Genomic DNA, 21,867 nt, shown 5'->3' on the forward strand with positions numbered 1-21,867 from the left:
GGAAGCACAAGACAAACATCACGAAACTTCACTTTTTTTTTCTTTTTTTGGTGTTTTCTCAGCCAAACTAAATAGGAGTAAAATTTTCAATAAAACGCATACAATCAAAATAAAAGGAGGTCACCTCTAGCGCCAATTAAGTAATGAATCCTAGAGACCATTCTCGAAAGAATTGAGCTTTGGTGCAATGGAACAATAGAATCCAGGATTTTTCTTGGACAAGAAAACAAAGGAAGGAATGAAGCGAAGGGAAGCTATGGCTAATTCTTTCTTCCTTGGCGCAAGAAAATGGATGCAGATGGTAAGCTATAGCTAATGCTTTCTTCCTTGTCGTATGAAGGGTTTTCGACTTGGAAATGTATGTAGCGACAATGAGGGGCTCTAGGACAAAAAATCAAGAATGAGGGAAGTCGCACGCACCTGGGAAGAAGCCACCAACAAGGAAACTTCCTGCTTAGGTTTTTTGGACATAAGATGGAGAGAAATAGTTATTCTATATACAGTCGTTGGATACAACCGGCGTGCAGTCGTTCATGCTATGTTAGACACATATTATTATTATTTTTTCATTTTATCTAAATATACATGTTCTCTCTTATCAGCTTTCTCTCATCAGCACACACACTCTCTCTCATCAACTATCTCTATATCTCGCTCCTCGGGTCGTTCGGGTTGTCTCTCTCTCATCAGCTCGGTCTTTCTCTCTCATCAGCTCGGTCTCTCTCATCAACTCTCTCTTACAGCCTGGTAGTATTTCGAATTCGAGGAGTTTGGGATGAGTGATTTCCATATCAGCCCCATTTGCGAGCCGTTTGTACTAGGCGTTTGCAACAAGCGTTTTTTAGAGAGAAAATGGTGAATAAGGAAGAGTAGGATGGAGAGAAGAGTGAGAGAAATAGGGAACAAAACAGAAAATTTCGAGGGAAAGAAACAGGGTCGTTTGGACGGAGTTTTGTTGAATAAATTTATTCATTTGGTCTATGTACAATAACTCGTTAAATATGACCAGTGGATGCTTGTCACTATTGCTCAAAGCTATAGACTCATTCCTTTGGCTAATCCAATACAAGTAGATTTGAGACAAACTCAGCAAATATTTAGATGGTATTGGACATTTGGCTAATCTAATAACAGTGTTCTGAACGGAATCTTACTAATTTAAATATCTTAGAATGATTTTAATAAATTATAATTACATTATTAGCTATTTAATTTAAAATATTAGTTTATACGAGATTTGTTATATATATATATATATAGTTACAATTCTAACAAAATAGAGTGATTGCTGCCGGGCCATTCAGAAGAATTTGAATATTTGTTTTGTCCCTCAAATATTCATAACTCTTTAAGGCATGTTGAGATGATTTCATCTCTTTTTATTTCATCTTATCTTAACATCCAACCATCATTTAAATACATACTTTTTAATTTCAAATTTTAAATTTTTTAATCTAATCATTACAATTTTATCAAACTTATAAATAACACACAAGAAATAATTCAATTTTTTTAAATCCTAAATTAAAAAATTATATTATAACGATATTTTAATTTTATAATAGTTTTATTTAAAATTTTCTCTTTCATTTCTCAAAATCTTATAAAATATCTTAACTTAAAATATTTCACTATCATTCATAAATTATTTTCTTATTATTCACAAATTTTTCACCTCATTTTAACATACAAACGAATATTCTTACAACCATGAGCACAGGGCAAGTAATTCAAGTCTAGATTCTCTTTAATTTTCAGTGTAGAGAGAGAGAGAAGAAAGCTGGTACTATTTTCTATCGAGTACTACCGTGATGGTAACTTATCCACTTGGCCAGCTATGAAAAAAACGACATTCACCTATTTCTATGCCGAATGATGTCCATTTTGATCCAAATATGTTGAAGGATCGCCATCGAACCCATAGTTTGATGCCAACAATACACCGAATGACAAGAGTCATGCATTATTTGTCAACATGTAAATATAAAAAATATTAAAAAAAGAGAAAGAAAAATGTGATGGGCTCAGGGCCCAATATTCTTGGAGTCTTGGGGCCTAATAATCTGGAACCGCAAGGTTTTGGAAGCAGATATCCACTGAAGTAACAGCACAAGTAAGGAATAGTCCTGATTTGAAATAGTTAACAAACAGAGGGCGTGTAGATAAATGACATACAGCCTACAAGAAATGAAAGATACAGGACAAGCGTCACAAGCATCCACTCAGCTCATGGTAACGGTGTTACCTGCAACACAAAACATTGCAGTTCATAGAATTATTCTATGGAAAAGTCTACTCTGCCGCCCCTACATATACCGCTCGACCGTTTGTTTTTATTTTTATTTTTCAGAAAGTCTATTTTATCTCTCTAAGTTGATATTTTTATTTGACCGTTGGTTAAATTTTTTTTTTATTTAATAATTAAGAAATTAATTTTAAGTGCATTAATATATATTTTTTATTTTTTAAATATATTTAAATATATTAAAAAAATATGAAAAAAAAAAAATTTTACGCTGGTCGGTATTCAAAATAGGGAGGTATAGTAGCCGCATTATTATTATTTTTTATTATTTTTTTTTACTTAACGATGAATAATTTTAAGTATATTTATATATTTTTTTAATTTTTAAAAATATAATAAAAAATAATAAAAACTCAAAAAGTGACGTGAAAACCGAGAGCGAGCCCGACTCTTATTAGTACTTGTGAACAGTCATGAAAAAACATCTATCACTGTTTTTTAGTCAGTTTGGTCAAGTTCAATTGAAATACGATTCCTAGTAATGAAGGATAAAGATCCTGTCTATTTAGCTCGGAATAAATAAAATATTAAAATGTAAGATATTTAATTCATTTTATTTGTTAATTATGACAAAATCATTGCGTCAAAGATCTTCTTGCCTTGTCTAGTCACATATACAAAAATAAATATTAAACTTTGACAAATTGCCTCATACAAGTAATTTTTTTAACAAAAAGTATTACGGTTATAATTTTTTTTTTATAAAAATAAACTCACGTATCATTAATGTGATTTGTTAAATTTATTTTATTATAGAAATAATTTTATAATTTAAATTATCACATTAACTTACGTAAATTTATAAATTTATTTTTATAAAATATTATACAAAACATTTATCTTTTTCAACCGGATGACATTGGCAAATGTGAGGGAGAGGAGAATCCATGGACCTTCAAAGGATTTTAGAAAAAGATATTAAAACGTATTTAAAATTACTTGTTCTATATTTTAGGTTTTTTAATATTAATTAAGATATCAGAAAGCACGAAAAAGTTAAAACCTTTCCTAGTTAAACACTCAAGATCTCATCACATTGAAATCATGTTTTCATCACTAGTAAAATATCTCAAAGACATTATTAGATACCTCACTTATTCCATATCAAAGCTAGGTTTGTCGGGAATGCATTTCATTTCTACTGTCGCAATCGAGATGCATTGTCCACGGCTATATATTTTGTTGTTGCATTCATTATATCCTTTTCCCATTTATATATAAATATATGTCGCATATGAACATAAAATGGGACCGCTCATTTGCGGATTGTCTTTTCATCATAAGAAAAGCCATAATATTGCAGCTTCGATGGCTACGTACATATATAGCTATCCGCCTCACCATAAACCACTCGTTTAGGCTCCCAGGCCACTCCCTTATCCAACATCCATCCATGTTCTTTACCGCATTTATTAATTAGCTTCAAGACGACGACCATGGACGTCCTCAAAAGACCTCCAAAACCAAATGCACTAACGATGTTTGGTTCAATTTGCATTCATTCTCTTCGGTTTCGCATGTTAATGGCTCTTCTACTTCTGAATCTTTTACAAGTTTGCTCGGAGCTTGCATTCTCTGGAGGCTCGATGGTTAAGTTTCTTCCTGGTTTCCACGGACCTCTTCCTTTCGAGCTTGAAACTGGGTGAGTTTGAGGCAGTCTGTATATAAATATATATATATATATAGATATATATATATATATTTATATATCTCCGGTTATAAAAGACTTCTTTTATATCTGTCCTTTTTTATTTGAAGCAAAAGATCATGCCATATAAATTCTTATACGATGTGACGTCAATATGAATGAATAATGTTAGATATGTGGGAGTGGGTGAATTAGAGGATGTGCAGCTCTTCTACTACTTTGTTAAGTCGGAGAGAAATCCTGAAGAGGACCCCATCCTGCTCTGGTTAACCGGTGGCCCTGGTTGCTCTGCTTGGTCCGGTCTCGTGTTTGAAATAGGTGAGAGAAGCTAGACGTACGTGCGTAGACATGTACCAGTGCTTTCAAATTACTTGTTTTTAGGCTTCGTTTTGTTTGGATGTTACAAATATCTTAAATTATTTTAGAATATTGAATGATAGTAAAATAATTTATAAATAATTATAGAATAGTAGTAAATAGTAATAAATTGTTCGTAAAGTGGTGAATAAATTGTTTATGAATAATTATGAAGTAATCTAATAACAGCCCGTTGCCAAACACAGCCTTAAATGCACAAGGAACGAAAGTTTGTACAACAAATTTTGCTTAAAAACATACTCATGTTCATTTAAGTAAAAATAAGAGGATGTTTCCCAGTTTGTACAGGGAGCTCAGATCTGCATGCAGAATTATAATACTCATAAAAAATCATTTAAAACCATATATCCTCTGAGATGATAGGGCGTCCGGATAAACTCAAGTGGGTCCAATTAAGTGGGTGCGGAGTGATCATGATCAGTGGGCGAGTAATCATTAATTAATAAATAAACAAATTAATATATCGATGTCCCATGCAGTTAGTTGATCATCAAGACCGTTGAATAGAACAAAAAAAGTTGATTATCTCTCGATTTTGTAGGTCCATTGAATTTTAAGATGGAGGAGTACAATGGAAGCCTGCCGGAGTTGGTCATAAATCCATATTCATGGTCAAAGGTTAAAATATTTTCCTAGTGCTGGGGCAAAGTTTCCCTGAATTTGTTTTGCATTTTGACGTACGTACACACACATGATATCTATATGTATAAGGATGATTTGGAAGCCGGTGATGATTGCATGGCGCAGGCATCTAGCGTAATATTTGTGGACTCGCCTGTTGGCACTGGATTTTCCTACGCAAAAACTCCAGGTGGTTCCCTGACGGGCGACTTCAAGCAAGTAGACCACCTCCATCAATTTCTCATCAAGGTATATATATGCATGTGTGTGTGTTTATATATATATTTATATATATATATATATAGGCATATGCAATTACTAGATCTCAAGTACTCCTGCTTCTGGAGCACTGTTGCTATATTAGAATATAAAAATTATTAATTGTCCTTCTTCTTGTTATATATATATTGTTGCTGATGTCTGCATGCGTTTTGTATAATGCAGTGGCTGGTTGATCATCCAGAATTTGTCTCGAACCCAGTCTACGTGGGTGGGGATTCGTATTCGGGCATTCCCATTCCAATCCTGGTGCAAAAAATCTCAAATGGTATATATATATATATATATCATGAGTTTAAAGGATCATAAACCATGCATGAAGTTGGACGTGTTTGTAACAGATTCATCTGCAAACAAACAGGAGCAGTGTTTCTTTTGTTTTAAAGAAATTAATAAGCACGCGTAAAGCATTTTATTGACTTAAACAGTAGCTAGATATCGAACTTTAATAATTCACAGCACCATGCATGCATCCTTATAATATGACTGATTCTCAAGTTCTATTGGCTTGCAGGAATTGAAGAAGGTATTGAACCATTGATAAACCTCCAGGTCTCTGATTTCTCATGTCCTAGATCTCCCTCCTTCTTTTGTTTAGGAAAATGAAAAATAACATGAAAAGAGAAAATTAACCACACATGAACTCAGTTTGAACTATATGTGTCAAAATAGAAAATCTATTTAGAAACGCTATTTTTAACACAACCATTGCACCGTTGATGTGGGAACTTTTTACATCAACTATGCTAAAAAATAATTGGTACTTTAATTTTTTTTTTAAATTATAATGTCCCAATACTATAAGTAGTACACTGGGGTGTGTTATAATGACACACTGGTTTATATATAGTAAAACTCGTGTAAAAAATGTTTAATTGAAATTAGTAATGAATCCTGAAAATTCATCTGGCAAAAGCAAAACAAAAGGTGCATTGCCATGCATATATGCCAATATATTGCCAAATACTGCCAATTAAACATTAATGTACAAGTTATATATGAAAATTTTAAAAATTTGAATTATTTATATTATTTTATATAAAAATTTAAAAAAATTATAATAATTAAATAAAATGAAAAAAATTAATAAATTTTATAAAACAAACAGAATCTTTTAATCAGTTGCTAATTAATCAAGCAGTAGTACTTCTGAATTGACTGCAGGGATACTTGCTGGGGAATGCCGTAACAGATCCAAGTACAGACGGAAATTCAGCAATCCCACACGCTCACGGACTGGGACTCATTTCTGATGAACTCTACGAGGTACATATTATTATAATAATAAATAATCTTCCAAAAGCCCACACGTACCGTACGAGTACTCCCGTCCTCCATCATGAGCGGTACGTACCATACAGATTTAGGGATTTTTAACTATGACATTTTGTTCAGTCATTGAAGACAAGTTGTGAAGGAGAGTATGCATATATAGATCCCGGAAATGCAGACTGTTCTAAAGATATTCAGGCCTTCTATGCGGTACGACTTACCCTTACATTCCAAGCACGTCTGCTGTAAAACAATAATTGAAATGTGAAAAATTAAATTTTTTAAAATATATTTAACATTTTTCTTCTAATAATATGGTCAGGTGGACAGTGCTTAAAAATTAAAAAGTCTTGTAAATATAATTTTTATTTACCATACATTAACATTGGTATGCACTATTATTTTTCCCAGTGTATTTCAGCACTTAATACGGGGCAGATTTTGGAACCTCTGTGCGGTTTTGCTTCTCCTAAGCCAGCAATGTTTGGTAAAAGAAGATCCCTTTACGAAAATCTCAGAGTATGCCTGGAGGACCCCATCCCCGACCCATCAGTTCCCGTACTCGGCTGTCGCGTAACTCCGCATCTCTTTTTATTTAGATTTAATTTAAGAGAAATATTTTAGTTATAAATAAATTATATAAAAATAATATTATAAATTATAAATTATTATATTTATTATAAAATAAATCTGATGAATCACGGAAAGTTACATCAGTTTATGTAAAATTATTTTTGTGTTTTACATTTATAATTATAACACTCATAAAGAAAAAATAATTTTTTATATTTTTTTTATAATGAAATCTACTTTTTTTATAGAAAGACATACACAAAAATTGTACATTTAGAATTTATATATATCTGTTTTTTAATTTTGATCTGTCTGAGCTATACAATACATGATAAAAGCATTCTTAAAAAATGAGTTGATATGACATTAATTAATTTAGTTAAAAATTTTCATTATTTGCAATTACATTTTTGGACTCATCTTCTGCACCTATCTATAGACTTATGGATTTATTTTTTTGGGTTTCTGTTTTTTTGTTGGGCCAAAGTAGAGTTATGGATATTTGCTTTCTGGTTATTGGGCTAACGACGATGGTGTCCGCAAAGCAATTAACATACGCGAGGTACAAGAACTTGATCACTCTCAACATGTGAGTACCCAGAAAACAAAGAGTCAAAGAGAAATAAAGAGTAAAGAGCTCCGTTTTGCAGGGAAGTATAGGGGAATGGCAACGTTGCAATTATGGATTGCGTTATACACAAGATGTTCACAGCACTTATGACTATCACGTTAACCTGAGTATTAAAGGCTACCGTTCTTTGATATACAGGTGACATCTCCTCCTCCTCTTCTTCTTCTTCTTTTTGGTAAGGATTATATTATCTTAACACAATTTATGAAATCATGCTCTAAAAGTTTAAATTAATGAGAAGAGATAGATTTTATTATTTATATCTTTAACACTTCCCTCACGTGCAAGTCACTTTCTCTCAATAAATGGGTCCAACGCGTGAAATGTTTGTATGGTATAAAATCAAGGTTCGAAGTTAAACCTTTGTTCTGATACCATGTGAAATCATCATTTATCCTGAAAGTTTAAACTAATGCGAAGAAATAGATTTTATTATTTATATATTTAACACAACTAACTTATAGGGTTTGAGATGGAGTATTATTTTTTGGATGTAACTATAGCACATCGATGCAATTCTCTCTCATTATTCAAAATAAATTGTAATAATTCGCAGCGGTGATCATGACATCATAGTGCCGTTCTTGGGGACTCAAGCCTGGATTAGATCTTTAAACTACACCATTGTCGATGACTGGAGGCCGTGGACCGTCCACGGCCAAGTTGCTGGGTAAATCCCAAACTTTCTAGTTGTTTGTTTGTTCTCTGTATTTTGTTGAAATTACATAAGACAGTGAGTAATAAAAGAAGTAAGAGTAATTTGGCATGACCAGGTACACAAGGACTTATTCCAACAGGATGACATTCGCAACTGTGAAGGCAAGGAAAACTTAATAATTTTGCATTGGACTTGGGGGCTTTTATTACGAATGTTAATAAATTTGCATTGTTGTTGTTGGGATTTATATGCAAGCAGGGTGGAGGGCACACCGCACCCGAGTACAAGCCTGAAGAATGTTTAGCCATGTTCAAAAGGTGGATATCTCACGAATCTTTGTGATCATCTCCAGCCCGCCGCGCGCATAGCCATGCATGGATATGCCATATCAACCCATTACAAAGACAAAATAATTTAGAGAAAATACCAAAATTGTTCACCAACTAGAAAATTTGTTGGGCAAAACTATAATGCGATCCTGTATCTTGCAAATAATACCCATGTGACTTGACTGTCGAATCAAAACAAAACGTCACAGCTAAGTGCTGGTCAGACTCTTTACTGGTTCCACTTATTTCATATTCTCCTTTTGAAAAAAGTATTTTGCTACAAATCAACAACTGTTCACATCACACATCCCAATACCTATAGCTTTTCATAGAATGTATGGGTGTTTTTGCTACAAATCAACTGTTCACATCACACCCCACACGTATAGCTTTTCATAGGGTGTTGGAGCGTTTTTCATAAAGTGTGGGGTGTGAAATTATGAATAGTGATTGATGAGAAGAATTTTTCTTGCAATATATATATATTTTGGAATGGTTTTCATTTTTTGAAAATACATCCAGAGATATGAAGGCACGAGTGGAACTTCTTGTTCACTAACAATATAACAGAGAAAAGCAGAAAGAGGTAAAGAAATCTATTAAAATCTGTTTGTTTAAAAAAAAAAAAAGTCCTATTTCATCAAACCCGGCAAAAAAAATAACAACAGCATACTATATATAGTAGCATCTGATCATGTGAAAAAAATGAAGGCATTGGAAATTGAGCTTATAAAAAGAAGAGAAATTATATTTGCAGTCCCTACTTGAAGACTGTATGTGCAGGTCCTTTATTAAATGAGAAAAAAAATCATTTTAGGAGGGATATTTTTGTAGTTTTAAAGAAAAAATTGCCTAGGCTTGCATTGCAGTCCCAAAAATGGAAACTGTACGTAGCATTGCTCTAAACAGAATAGTGTTGAGACAGGCGTTTTGGAAGCCTAATATCCAAGACCATGAATACTTAACATTAAAATGTAACATGTAAAGAAATAAATTAAGATGATGCCTAAAGTGCCCAAGATTAAAGGACCCTCCTATTTCTCATATGGTACAATATATTATGGCATCTTGTGGATAAGGTTGCTCACAAATTACAGAGAGATGAAAGTAAATACAGTAGATATCATGCCGAATGGAGTGTGCTTCATGTCCATATCAAATAGGCACGTAAAGGATTTTATTTCCTTTGTGATTAAGAATTTGTGCAAAACTTTTGAGTAAAAAGGTTCAACTCTTACTTATCTCGAACTTCCATTTTTGGAAGTAGATCGATCATTCCTTCTAAATCTGAAATTGAACCTTACACCTACAACAAGAGGAACAGGCATCAGTGAAACTATCTAAATACATGATATCCACTCCAACAAGTGCTTTTATAAACCAATCACAACAACTAATTGAGGCAATGCACAAATAGTTTCAATCATCGATTTCGTCACAAATATTTCTAAAGAGAAGTTCTACATGAAAGCCTTACACCACACACCTACATGTGATTTGTCATTTTTGTTCTTCTATCTTAATGCTTAAATATGTGTTTAAATAGAATGGTAAAAATGACAAATCACATGTTGGTTTGGTGGAGGTGTGTGATGTACGGCTTCCTTGTAGCATTTCTCATTTCTAAATACTTAGTAATTTAAATCACATAACTTTAACTTTGCTATTTCCATTCTTTTTAGGTCTCCTCTCAAGGTAACTGCAATTCTTTTATTAGTTCTTAACAAATATTATTTTTATAGGTTTTTACACATCTTACATCAAACAAGCACTCAGTCTCTGTCTCAACTATGGTCACATCTCATAAAATGATAGGCAAATCAAGAGAATAAAAGCACGATGGTGTGTTATACAAGTGCTGGTTTATTTTAGTTCCTTGTTTACATCCAAGCATGAGCAGATTTATAGTTAAGCAAATCAAATGATTAACCATTAAGAAAAATAGATATGGGTGTCCATGGTTTTTTTGTTCAAAGCCAAACAATCTCTACAAACTTGACAGTGGGACTCAGTGATACAAACTCACGAACTCACAAACTCCTTCAAACCAATCGAAGGGAAAGGGACCATTTAAAAGTAACACAATTACTTGGATAAAAGACAAAATTCAAACTCATGCTTGTAAAAGTTTCCTGCTCACTGTTTCCAGATTGGAAGAATCAGCAAACAGTTTCAAGATTGGTACTAGAGTTGTCAAACAAAAACAGACCAACTGAAACTTTCTGGGGCTTAATGGAAATATCAGGGTAAACGGCCGGGGTTATAGACAAAGGATTTTAACCTATGCAATAAACAATATAGAACTCAATCCACCTTTTATGTTGCTTCTTGAATTGAAACTAACCGACAGAATCTAATTTCTTAGTATACACAAGAGGAAAGGATACCTCAGAAACCCAATGAATCTGAGCCTCAAATCTGCAGGTCCAACAAGTCCTTTGGTCCCTTGGTCCCCAAGGCCGAAGGGAAAAAATAAGTGAGAAGTATATCAACAACTTGCCTTTGTTCCTTCATTGTATCGTTCTTGTAAGCTTACACTTGGAAATGAAGATGGTAGGTGTGTAATTTAGACTACACAATTTCAAGAGCTCAGCAGACCGTTGCTTCATAATCGGATTGCAACCACTCTGAATTACAAGCAGGAGCTTAGCCGCCAAACCTGCCTCCACAGCAAGTGCGGCACATTCCTCTGGGGCAAGCTTGCAAACAGCCCACAAGATTGACAGTGCAAACTGAGTGCAGCTCTCAGACACCTTCATCATTAACCTCACCACATTTGGTATCGTGTTTGAGCAACCTTTCAAAGCCAGTCTTCCTTCTGGAAGAGTGGATACTACTTCTAGCACATATAGAGCCAATTCCAAACACTCATTATTCAAACTGGGCAGGAGCTCAACCAATTGGGGGACTGCTCCAATGCTCACAACAGACATCCGAATAGACTCGTGAGAACAAACTGTTTTCAGTAAACTGAGACCGGCGAAGACACCGTTTGGATGTCTTTTATCCTTCACCAACCTCAACAACCCCATCAAAAGACTCAAGCTTGAGACAATCTCCGACCTAAAATCCTTCCCAGCCATCAGCGTTTCGATCAATTTCGTGCAATTGATCTTGGTCTCAATGGATCCCTCATTCAGCATGTCCACCATTAACGATATCTTCGCGGGTTGCATCAAATTGGCCTTCGACTGCGAGTCGAGATCTAAATTCACAAGAATCCCAATTGCCTCCGACCCCACTGCATGCGAAGTGAAATGGCCTAACAGAGAAGAAACCAAGGCTATACCGTTATTGTCCACCACAGTCTTCTTCGCCGAAGCATGAGCAACAACGACCTGCCTCAGGTCTTTAAGAGCTTGAACTCTAGCTTGACCCTTAACCTTCTTCAGCGTCTCCAAAAGCTCCACACTTCTGCCTTGCACATCCTCCGACCTCTTCTTCATCGCAATGTACTTCTGCGTAAACCAACTGTAAATAAGCTGGTGCAGAGTTGTGTTCGGCGTGACCGAATCGTCCCACAGATCCTGCATCGTGGTGGGGCAAGTGAAGTGTCCCAAAGATAACCATTTGAGAATGTTGGATCTCTCGTATGTCTGGCCCGTGCAAAGGGTCACGGGGTCTTGCATCGGCTCCAAAGAGATCGGGCAGATAAACACAGAGGGAACATCTATGGGTTCGAGCTCCGCGACCATCTTCTTCAAGTCCAATCTATCGGTGATACCACCCCCGAAGAAGGCGGCATCTCCGCCCAAAATGCAATCTTTCACCGCAGTCTCCAGACCCAACACTTGCCCGCTGCCGCCCAAATCGAGCTTCCCATCGCCCCCGTCTCTTCTCCGACTAGAGGGCTGGGACATCTGCATTCTGTCGAAAACCCTCTTTGGAAAATGCCTAAAGAAGATTGACAAAGATTATTGATAAGAAAGAGAAGACAGAGACACTTAAAATTCCAAGAGACCCATCACATCCAGAGTACAAGAAACGCGTGCGGAAGATAAAGGGGGTAAGCGGTTCTCTCTCTCTCTCTCTCAGTGACTCAGTTCCTTGTCTCTCTTTCGCTCTCTTTCGCTATCTCTCTCATCAACAATGCACAAGCAACAATGCCCGTCAAAGGGGACATCTTTTCTCCATCCTTGGCTTTCTTTCTCACTTTCCCTCTCTTTTGTCGTTCTTTCTCTCTCTGGTCAAAGGGGTCACATTCTTCTTCACTACCATCATCGTCATCATCAGTTGTAATTTCTTCCCCAATACCAAAGCTCACTTCCTCTTCAAGATCAAAGAAAAGTGTGAAATCATCAGCACCAGATCAGTGAAAAAGACGCTATCAAAAGTGAAAAAATAAGGCTACAAATTCATTATACATGAACAGTATCCACGCATCAGATTCGCAATTAGTACATAACAAAATAAAACTGACAGATTGGCAAAGAGATTTATTTGGAACAGTATGGACACCAGAGAGTGAGAAGATTGATAAACCATACCAAGCCACCAAGAGCCAGAGAGAGAGAGAGCAAAGAAAAAGCTCTATCTTCTGCACAGTCTCCTCCACTACTGGTTTTCTTTTGAAGCAGGAAACGAGAGCCCCGTAAAATGAGTTTTTTTAATCTTTTGCTCTTTTTTCAATATTTTGTATAATTTTCTCGGGAGTAGAAAAGGACCACCTGGACGGACCGGTTATAGCCGGTGGTTAAACCCCGGATCAAGGCACATCACACGTGCATTCCTATTCTCTCTTACTTTGATATCCGGTTGTTTAATTGTTTTGTTTTAAAATTGTGGTAGAATATGATGAATTTGCCGCTTGGGAGGGGATGGATAATCTAAACTGCAGCAAAAGCCGAAGACGCAACCTGACTCGGCGGGGAGTGAGACAGAGAGTCAAAAAGAGAAATTGATGTTCCCCAGTCAAAATAATTACAGGGTACGAAGTCACAGTGCACAAGGCATGTATTGGATTCGTCGTGGCAAGTGGCAAACCCACCCGCCCAACATCTCCTCTGCATTTTCTCTTTGATTTTCTTTTTCATTTCTCTGTTTTTTTTTATTATTAATGTCATTATGTCGTGATCATCAGACTTCGAAGGAAATCTTCTCTAACTTTATATTTTTATCTAAATCAGATGATATTGAAGGAAAATAATTTCCCTTGCTTTTAACCTTAGTGATCATCTCCAGCCGCACAGCCATGAATATGTAGGGCTGTAAATAAATTAATCTGGCTGTAAATAAATTAATCTGTTTGATAGTCTGCTCGGTACTTACTTAATTAAACTTGAATCAAACTCGACTTGTAAAAAAAAAAAAATTATTTGTTAAAGTAAATATCCACTCGATTTATAAATGAGATATATCCGACAAAACCCGACTTGACTCGTTAAGGCCTGCTCATTTATATTCGAGTCAATTCGTTAGTTCGTCTCGATTAAAACTCATTCATATATTAATAAATATATACATATACCTATATATATATGTATTAGTTAATAATATTAGCATACCACTTTTATAACTAAATATATAATATGTAATGTAATTACTTATGTCTATATAGTGAATATAATTCATTAGTATATTTTATAATTTGTATAATAATTAGTCAATAAAATTTAATAATTTCATATACTAGTCTGTGAGAACCATATATGAAATAGATTTATGCTATCATATTAAGTGTATATATTAATAATATATGTAAGCATATAATATATTGTTATTTTGGATAAATATCAACTAGTTAGATATCTAGTTAGATATTAATTATATAAAATTTTATAATTCAATAGAGGTTTTTTTTGTTCGTTGTATAAATTTAACATTAGATCTTTTATTATTTTATTTTATTATTTTATTAATTATTAAATCTTATTTAAAGAATAAAAAAATAAACAATTCGAGATAGGCTCGACTCAAACTCGTTCATGGGACGACGAACTCAAGCTCGAGTTGAGAATTTAGCTTATCGAGTCGAGCTCGAATAAAGAACAAAAAAAATTTCTAACTCGAATATTTTGAATCAAGTCGAGCTCGGCAGCCAAATATCAACTTGAATCGGCTCAATTACAACCCTATCATGATATGCCTTATCAACCCTAATTTGACAAACAACAAGCGAGTTGCCCAGATTAAGTGATACCCAAAATTGTTAGGCAAACTATAATGCGTGATTTACCTTCTTATTTAACTAAAGATTTAGTTAACATCAAGCTTTTTACTCGTTGGAAAGGGTTGACAACTAAACACAGAAAAAAATCAGTGGTTATAACAGCTTCATGGCAGGAACCACGTCGTGTAATGTCTTTGCAACTCCAATACCCATGTGACTGCCTGTAGATTAAAAACAAAAATAACAGTTAAGTGTTGGCCAGGCTCTTCACAGATACCACTTATTTTATTTTTTTATTTTTTATTTTTTATTTTTTTTTGAGGAAAAAATTATTTTGGAGTGGCTTTCAAAATTTTTTTCAAAAAATCTACTCAACCTCCACACTCCACATTATTTTTAATTTTTATTATTTTTTTCTTTTATTAAATATTTATTATATGAATAATGAATAAAAAATTTGAAATAATTTAAAAAGAATAAACTCAAAAAAAAATTTAAAAAAAATATTAAAAATTTAAAAAATTTAAAAAAGTGTGGAGTGTGGAGTGTGGTGGAGGTTGTGTAGCAAAACTCAATTTTTTTTTTTCTTTTTTCCGGTTTCACCAACCGTCTCGCAGCTCGCTGGTTAGTCCTCACACAACGGTCAGTTACCCATATACATGAAGGGCATGCTGCGAGTGGAAGTAAATAGGTAAAGCTCTAGAGAATACTAGCCTTACTTATCACGAACTTCCCGTTTTGGAAGTAAATCATTCCTCTTCTAAATCATTTATTTCTTTCATTCTTTCCTTTTTTGTCTCCTCTCAAGGTAACTAAAATTCATTTATTGGTTCATAACAATGGAAAGAGTTAATACTTTATAAACTTATATTTTTATTTCTGCTCATGGATTGCATGTGGACATGGACTAGTTCAAGATAACTACCGTTTGTTCAAGACAGACTCCCTTCCTTACATGTAAGAAAAGTCATGACATATATTGATAGTCAAGTCATTAAATTTAAAAGGTCGTACACTGATTAATTAAGTAGGTAGTGGATATAAAGAAGATGTCCAAAAAATAAGCACCAGTAGTACTAAATCATGTTTTCTATAACACATCGATATTTAGGAAATCTCTTGAAAACTCTTGGGATTTATAAGGGTGTGTAAACAAATTGAATTCATACGTACGTGGTTAGACTTTAGGAGTGGAGTGTGATCTAATTTTATTCAAACACGACTTGAGTTTACTTGTTGTACATCATTCATAACCTTATAAAAACATCACTCAAGAGTTTGAAATAAAGAAAATAGAAAAGAAAAAAAAATAGCTTTTACTTTATACAATCTCCTTTGCATAATAAGTTTTTTTTGTGAAGGCTACATGTCTTATCAATTGTCAAAATCCTTCCCAGCCACTACTGCAGATGAATGCTATTTTTATGATACTCATATAATTTCATTTTGGCATGTTAATTATATTTTGTTTTCGAATTTTGTACCAGCTTGCACATCAACATTATTACCTAGCTTGCCTCTAGTATTTTACGAGAGCACATAATATATATATATATATATATAATGCAATGTGTGGATGATTATCAATTATGATATAATATAAAAAATCATATAAAAATTATTTTATAAAATATAAAAAATTAAAAAATATAATTATATGAACCAGTCCGGTCTAGTTCGGTTCGGTGTTAGAAAAAGGAAAAGCGGAACTGGATCAATTTTGACTGGTTTTGAAAAAAATGAAACCGGTACAGAAACCGAACCGAACCCGGTATTGGACCAAACCCCCTAGTTCGGTCCAGTCCAGTCCAGTAGTTTACTGGTTCACTAGTTTTTTCGTTTTTATCCCTAATAAAGATTCTAAGAACTAATTCAAGCTGCAGCATGAAGACCTTCACTAATAATGTGGATTGGAATTATCTAAACCACAATGAAGAAAAGTCATAATGTGGATGGTCAGTGCATTTAGTAAATAATTAGATTAACTTTTAATTTGTTGGAGCCAATCTCTAATAGCCAGCTTATGATCTAATGGTTTTAATATGACCTAGTTTCCTCTCAATTATTACAGGATGAATGTACTTACACAATAGGAATGGAAAAATTCTCAAATAAAGTAAGTAGTGCATTTCTTACAATAACTAAACGATTCATTCTACACATTAAACCTAGTTTTCACGATCTCTGATCTCTAGATTGGGTATCCTTATATGTGATTCGTGACTATATGCACTTTAATCTCATTTTCCTCGATGTATTTCAGACTATTTCTCTTGTTAAGGTCTTAAGTTAGCGAATCTACTAGATTATCACATGATTTAATATAATCTATGTTAATAATGACCAATTTTTGTTATCATTAAAAAATAGTGAGACAATGTTGACATTTCTTAACAAATTGTATTTGCGAGTAAGATTTTTTGGATGACCGTTGCATTCATTCAAACCTTTTCTGTGTGAGGAAGGATTGCACGTAATCATTTTTCTTCCGTTATGGAAGATTTATTCAGTTTTTTTTGGCATGCAATATTTCAAAGTGAATAACCGTCTAATAAAAAAATCTTCTAATATTTGTTTTTAACGGTTATGGAGAAAGCTAGGCTATGGTAGAAATTTAGCTGGTTGAATTTTTTCTCTTTAATTCTGTGTCTTATTTTGTCACCAATTTATGTCTTTAAGCGCTCCTGTTGCGGTTTTTGTGATTTCTTTTTAGGCTGCCTTTATTCTCTTTATTTCATCTTTGCGTTTACGTCTGAGGTTCCTCTTTTCATTATGGTGTGTTTCTTTCTGTACGAAATAGAGAGAAATTGATGAAAAAAAAAATCGAAGTGTGTACGTAGATTTTTTTAGAGATTTTTCAAATAAAAGATGTGTTCTTTGAGTAGAGTTTTAGACTCAACCACTTATGCAGAGTATGATTGAAATATACGACGATCAGTTGAGTTATTGTAGTAGTCAAGCTCGTCTTTTATGGGATGTTGATTATGTGGTCTACCACTTGCAATATTTACACCATCTAGATTTCAGCGTTGCGTATATATTAAGGTGGAAAAAGAAGATTAAGACTGTTTTAATTTTTGTTGAAAAGAAAAATATAATTTTTTTTTCAATGACAAAAAGTAAAAAGATATTTAAAAAACTAAGACGTTTATTGAAAACCTATTTTTCAATAATATAGAAAATTAATTATATGTTTTCAGAATACATAATATCGTTGCCAGTTCGTATAGATATATTGCAATGTCCATGCTCAATCTATAAATGTGAGACCCGCTTGTTAGATGATGATTGAAGAAAAAAACTCAACGATTGAGAGGACCTCTGCTAGTAATGTGGATTGAGATTATTGATCTAATCCAAAATGAAAGAAAAATTATGACATATGTTGATGGTTAAGTCATTAAATTTGAAAGGTCATGCATTCATTAATTAAGCAATCAGTGGACGTGAAGAAGATGTCCATTGACTTGAAAAATCAACACCAGTAGTATTGAAACATATTTTCTATGACTCATTGATATCTAGGAAATCCTTTGGAAATTGTTGGGATTTATAAGGGTGTGCAAACAAATTCAATTTGTACATACACGGTTAGACTTTTATGAGTGAAGTATGATCTAATTTTATTCAAATATGACTTGAGTTTACTTGTTGTACATAATTCATAACCTTATAAAAACATCACTCAAGAGTTTGAAATAAATAAAATAGAAAAGAAAAAAAAAGGATAAAAAAGAACTTTTACTTTATACAATCTCCTCTACATGATAAGTCATTTTTGTGAAGGCTACATGTCTTATCAATTGTCAAAATCCTTCTCGGCCACTACCGTGGATGAATGATGTTTTTTATGATGCTCATATAATTTCATTTTGCCATGTTAATTATATTTTGGTTTCAAATTTTGTACCAGTTTACATATCAACATTATTATATAGCCTGCCTTTAGTATTTTACGTGAGCACATAATTAATATATATATATATATATAATGCAATGTGTAAATGATTATCAATTATGATATAATATAAAAAATGATATAAAATTATTTTATACAATATAAAAAATTAAAAAATATATATTTGAATTGGTCCGGTATTAGAAAAAGAAAAATCGGAACTAGACTGATTTTGAGAAAAATGAAATCGATATCGGACCGGACCAAACCCAGTACTGATAGGTTCGGTCTAGGTTTTTTTTTCACCCCTAGTAAAGATTCTAATAACTAATTAAGGTTGTAGCCTGTATGTGTCCATAGCAATTTATAAATGTGAGATTCTCTTGCATGTTAGATCTCTATTAATAATGTTGATTGGAATTATCTAAACTACAATGAAGAAAAAGTCATAACGTGGATGGTCAGTGCATTTAGTAAATGATTAGATTAACTTTAAATTTGTTGGAGCCAATCTCTAATAGCCAGCTTTTGATCTAGTGGTTTTGATATAACCTAGTTTCCTCTCAATCATTACATGATGAATACACTTACACCATAGGAATTGAAAAATTCTCAAATAAAGTAAGTAGTGCATTTCTTAAGACCACTAAATGATTTGTTCTTCACATTGAATCTAGTTCTCAGGATCTTTGATCTTTAGGTTGGGTATTCTAATATGTGGTTCATGATTGTATGGATTTTAATCTCATTTTTCTCGATGTATTTTAGATTCTTTCTCTTGTTAAGGCCTTAGTCAGTGAATCTACTAGATTATCACATGATTTAATATAATTCACGTTCACGTTAATAATGACCAATTTTCTTATCATTAAAAAATAGTGAAGGAATGTTAATATTTCTTAATAGATTGTATTTGTTAGTAAGATTTTTTATATGATCGTTGCATTCCTTCAAACCTTTTTCTGTTGAGGAAGGATTGAACGAAATCATTTTTCTTCCGTTATGGAAGATTTATTCAGTATTTTTCGTCATGCAATATTTCTAACTGAATAACCCTTTAACAAAAAAGTCTTCTAATTTTTGCTTTTAACGGCCATGGAGAAAGCTAGGCTATGGTAGAAAGTTAGCTGTATGAACTGTTCTCTCTTTAACTCTCTGTTATTTAGTTACTGGTGTATGTGTTTACGCCTTGTTGCAGTTTTTGTGATTTCTTTTAGGCTACCTTTATTCTCTTTATTTCATTTTTTCGTTTACGTCTGAGGTTCCTCTTTTCATTATGTTGTGCTTCTTTCTGTACGAAATAGAGAGAAATTGATAAAATAAAATAAAAAAAATCAAAGTGTGTACGCAGATTTTTTTGAGAGATTTTCTAAATAAAAGAGAGATGTTCTTTGGGTGGAGTTTTAGACTTAACAACTTGTACAAAATAGTCTTGAGCTATATGACGATCAGTTGAGCTGTTATATTCTGAATGAGTCAAATCAAGATGAGTTCTACTTCACTGATTAAATTGAAACTTTACATACCACAGAGGGTTTGAATCTCCTTAAAGAGAGCGATATTTCCATGCTTCAATCCAAACTAATTTCGTTTGAATATTAATTTCATTATTATTTATATTATATTATTGTGTATTTAACTAACATTTAATTATACTTAACACTTCCCTAACAAGATTACAAAAGTGATCAGACGGAGACCCATTAGTTGTTATTATATCTTTCAATGTCAAGGGACTTGTCTTCTATAAGACGTTGATTATGCGGTCTACCACTTGCAATATTTACACCAGTTAGATTTCAGCGTTGCGTATATATTAGGGTGGAAAAAGAAGATTGAGACTGCTTTGGTTCTTGTTTAAAAGAAAAATTTATATTTTTTTTCATTGACAAAAAGTAAAAAGATATTCCAAAAACTAAGACGTTTATCGAAAATTCATTTTTTAATAATATAGAAAATTAATTATATGTTTTCAAAGTACATAATATTGTTGCCAGCTCGTATAGATATATTTTAGTGTCCATGCTCAATTTATAAATGCGAGGTCCCCTTGTTAGATGATGATTGAAGAAAAAAGCTCCACGATCGAGAAGACCTCTGTCAGTAATGCAGATTGAGATTATCGATCTAATCCAAAATGAAAGAAAAGTCATGACGTACATTATGGTCAAGTTATTAAATTTTAAAGGTTGTGCATTGATTAATTAAGTAGGCAATGGACGTGAAGAAGATGTCCATTGACTTGAAAAATCAGCACCAGTAATACTGAAGCATATTTTCTATGACCCATCGATATCTAAGAAATCCCTTAGAAACTGTTGAAATTTATATGGAAGTGTAAACAACTTAAATTCGTACGTATGTGGCTAGACTTTAAGAGTGAAGTATGATTTAATCTTATTCAAACATGACTTGAGTTTACTTGTTGTACATCATGCATAACCTTATAATAACATCACTCAAGAGTTTGAAATAAAAAAATAGAAAAAAATTTACTTTATACAATCTCCTTTGCATAATAAATCATTTTTGTGAAGGCTATATGTCCTATTAATTATTGAAATCCTTCTTGGTCACTACCGCATACGAATGCTAATTTTTATGATGTTCATATAATTTCATTCTACCATATTAATTATATTTTATTTTTGAATTTTATACCAACTTACACATTAACATTATTATCTAGTCTGCCTCTAGTATTTTACATGAGCACATAATTAATATATATATATATATATATATTCGTTTTACGTGGCCAGGCTTTTCACTGATACCACTTATTTTAATATTCGTTTTTTTTTTTCAGGAAAAAATTATTTTGGAATGACTTTCAATTTTTTCTCTTTTTTGGGGCTTCACCAACCGTCTCGCAGCTCGCTGGCTAGTCCTCACACAACGGTCAGTTATCCAGAGATATGAAGGGGCATGCTACGAGTGGAACTTCTAATTCACTAACAATAATAACAGAGAAAAACAGAAATAGGTAATGCTCTAAGAGAATACCATATAGAATAGCATCTGATCACGTGAAAACAAAAAATACAGGCACTGGAAATTGAGCTTATATATATATATATATATATATATATATATATATATATATATAAAGGTCCCTAATATCCAGATCGTGACTACTTCCTACTAAAACATGTAAACAAATAAA

The 21,867-nt window shown here is 33.1% G+C and overlaps 2 protein-coding genes across 2 annotated transcripts; one reads left to right on the forward strand and one right to left on the reverse strand.

The window, feature by feature from the left end:
• Positions 1 to 3,648: 3,648 nt before the first annotated feature.
• LOC109007256 (serine carboxypeptidase-like 2) lies at positions 3,649 to 8,939 on the forward strand. The gene is made up of 14 exons (XM_018986968.2): positions 3,649 to 3,947; positions 4,126 to 4,271; positions 4,873 to 4,949; positions 5,079 to 5,201; positions 5,397 to 5,499; positions 5,746 to 5,783; positions 6,396 to 6,497; positions 6,627 to 6,713; positions 6,915 to 7,076; positions 7,567 to 7,638; positions 7,727 to 7,845; positions 8,264 to 8,377; positions 8,481 to 8,526; positions 8,624 to 8,939. Exons 1-14 carry the CDS (start codon positions 3,742 to 3,744, stop codon positions 8,705 to 8,707), a joined length of 1,479 nt encoding a protein of 492 aa, XP_018842513.1. The 5' UTR covers positions 3,649 to 3,741; the 3' UTR covers positions 8,708 to 8,939.
• A 683-nt stretch (positions 8,940 to 9,622) lies between these two features.
• Positions 9,623 to 13,302, reverse strand: LOC109007387 (U-box domain-containing protein 30-like). The gene is made up of 3 exons (XM_018987085.2): positions 13,182 to 13,302; positions 11,082 to 12,963; positions 9,623 to 10,000 (listed from the first exon to the last, which is right to left on the reverse strand). The coding sequence occupies exon 2, from the start codon at positions 12,558 to 12,560 to the stop codon at positions 11,205 to 11,207; it is 1,356 nt and encodes a 451-aa protein (XP_018842630.1). The 5' UTR covers positions 12,561 to 12,963; positions 13,182 to 13,302; the 3' UTR covers positions 9,623 to 10,000; positions 11,082 to 11,204.
• Between the last annotated feature and the right edge of the window lie 8,565 nt (positions 13,303 to 21,867).

This window comes from Juglans regia, chromosome 11 (assembly GCF_001411555.2).
Source record: "Juglans regia cultivar Chandler chromosome 11, Walnut 2.0, whole genome shotgun sequence".
Classification (NCBI taxonomy): Eukaryota; Viridiplantae; Streptophyta; class Magnoliopsida; order Fagales; family Juglandaceae; genus Juglans; species Juglans regia.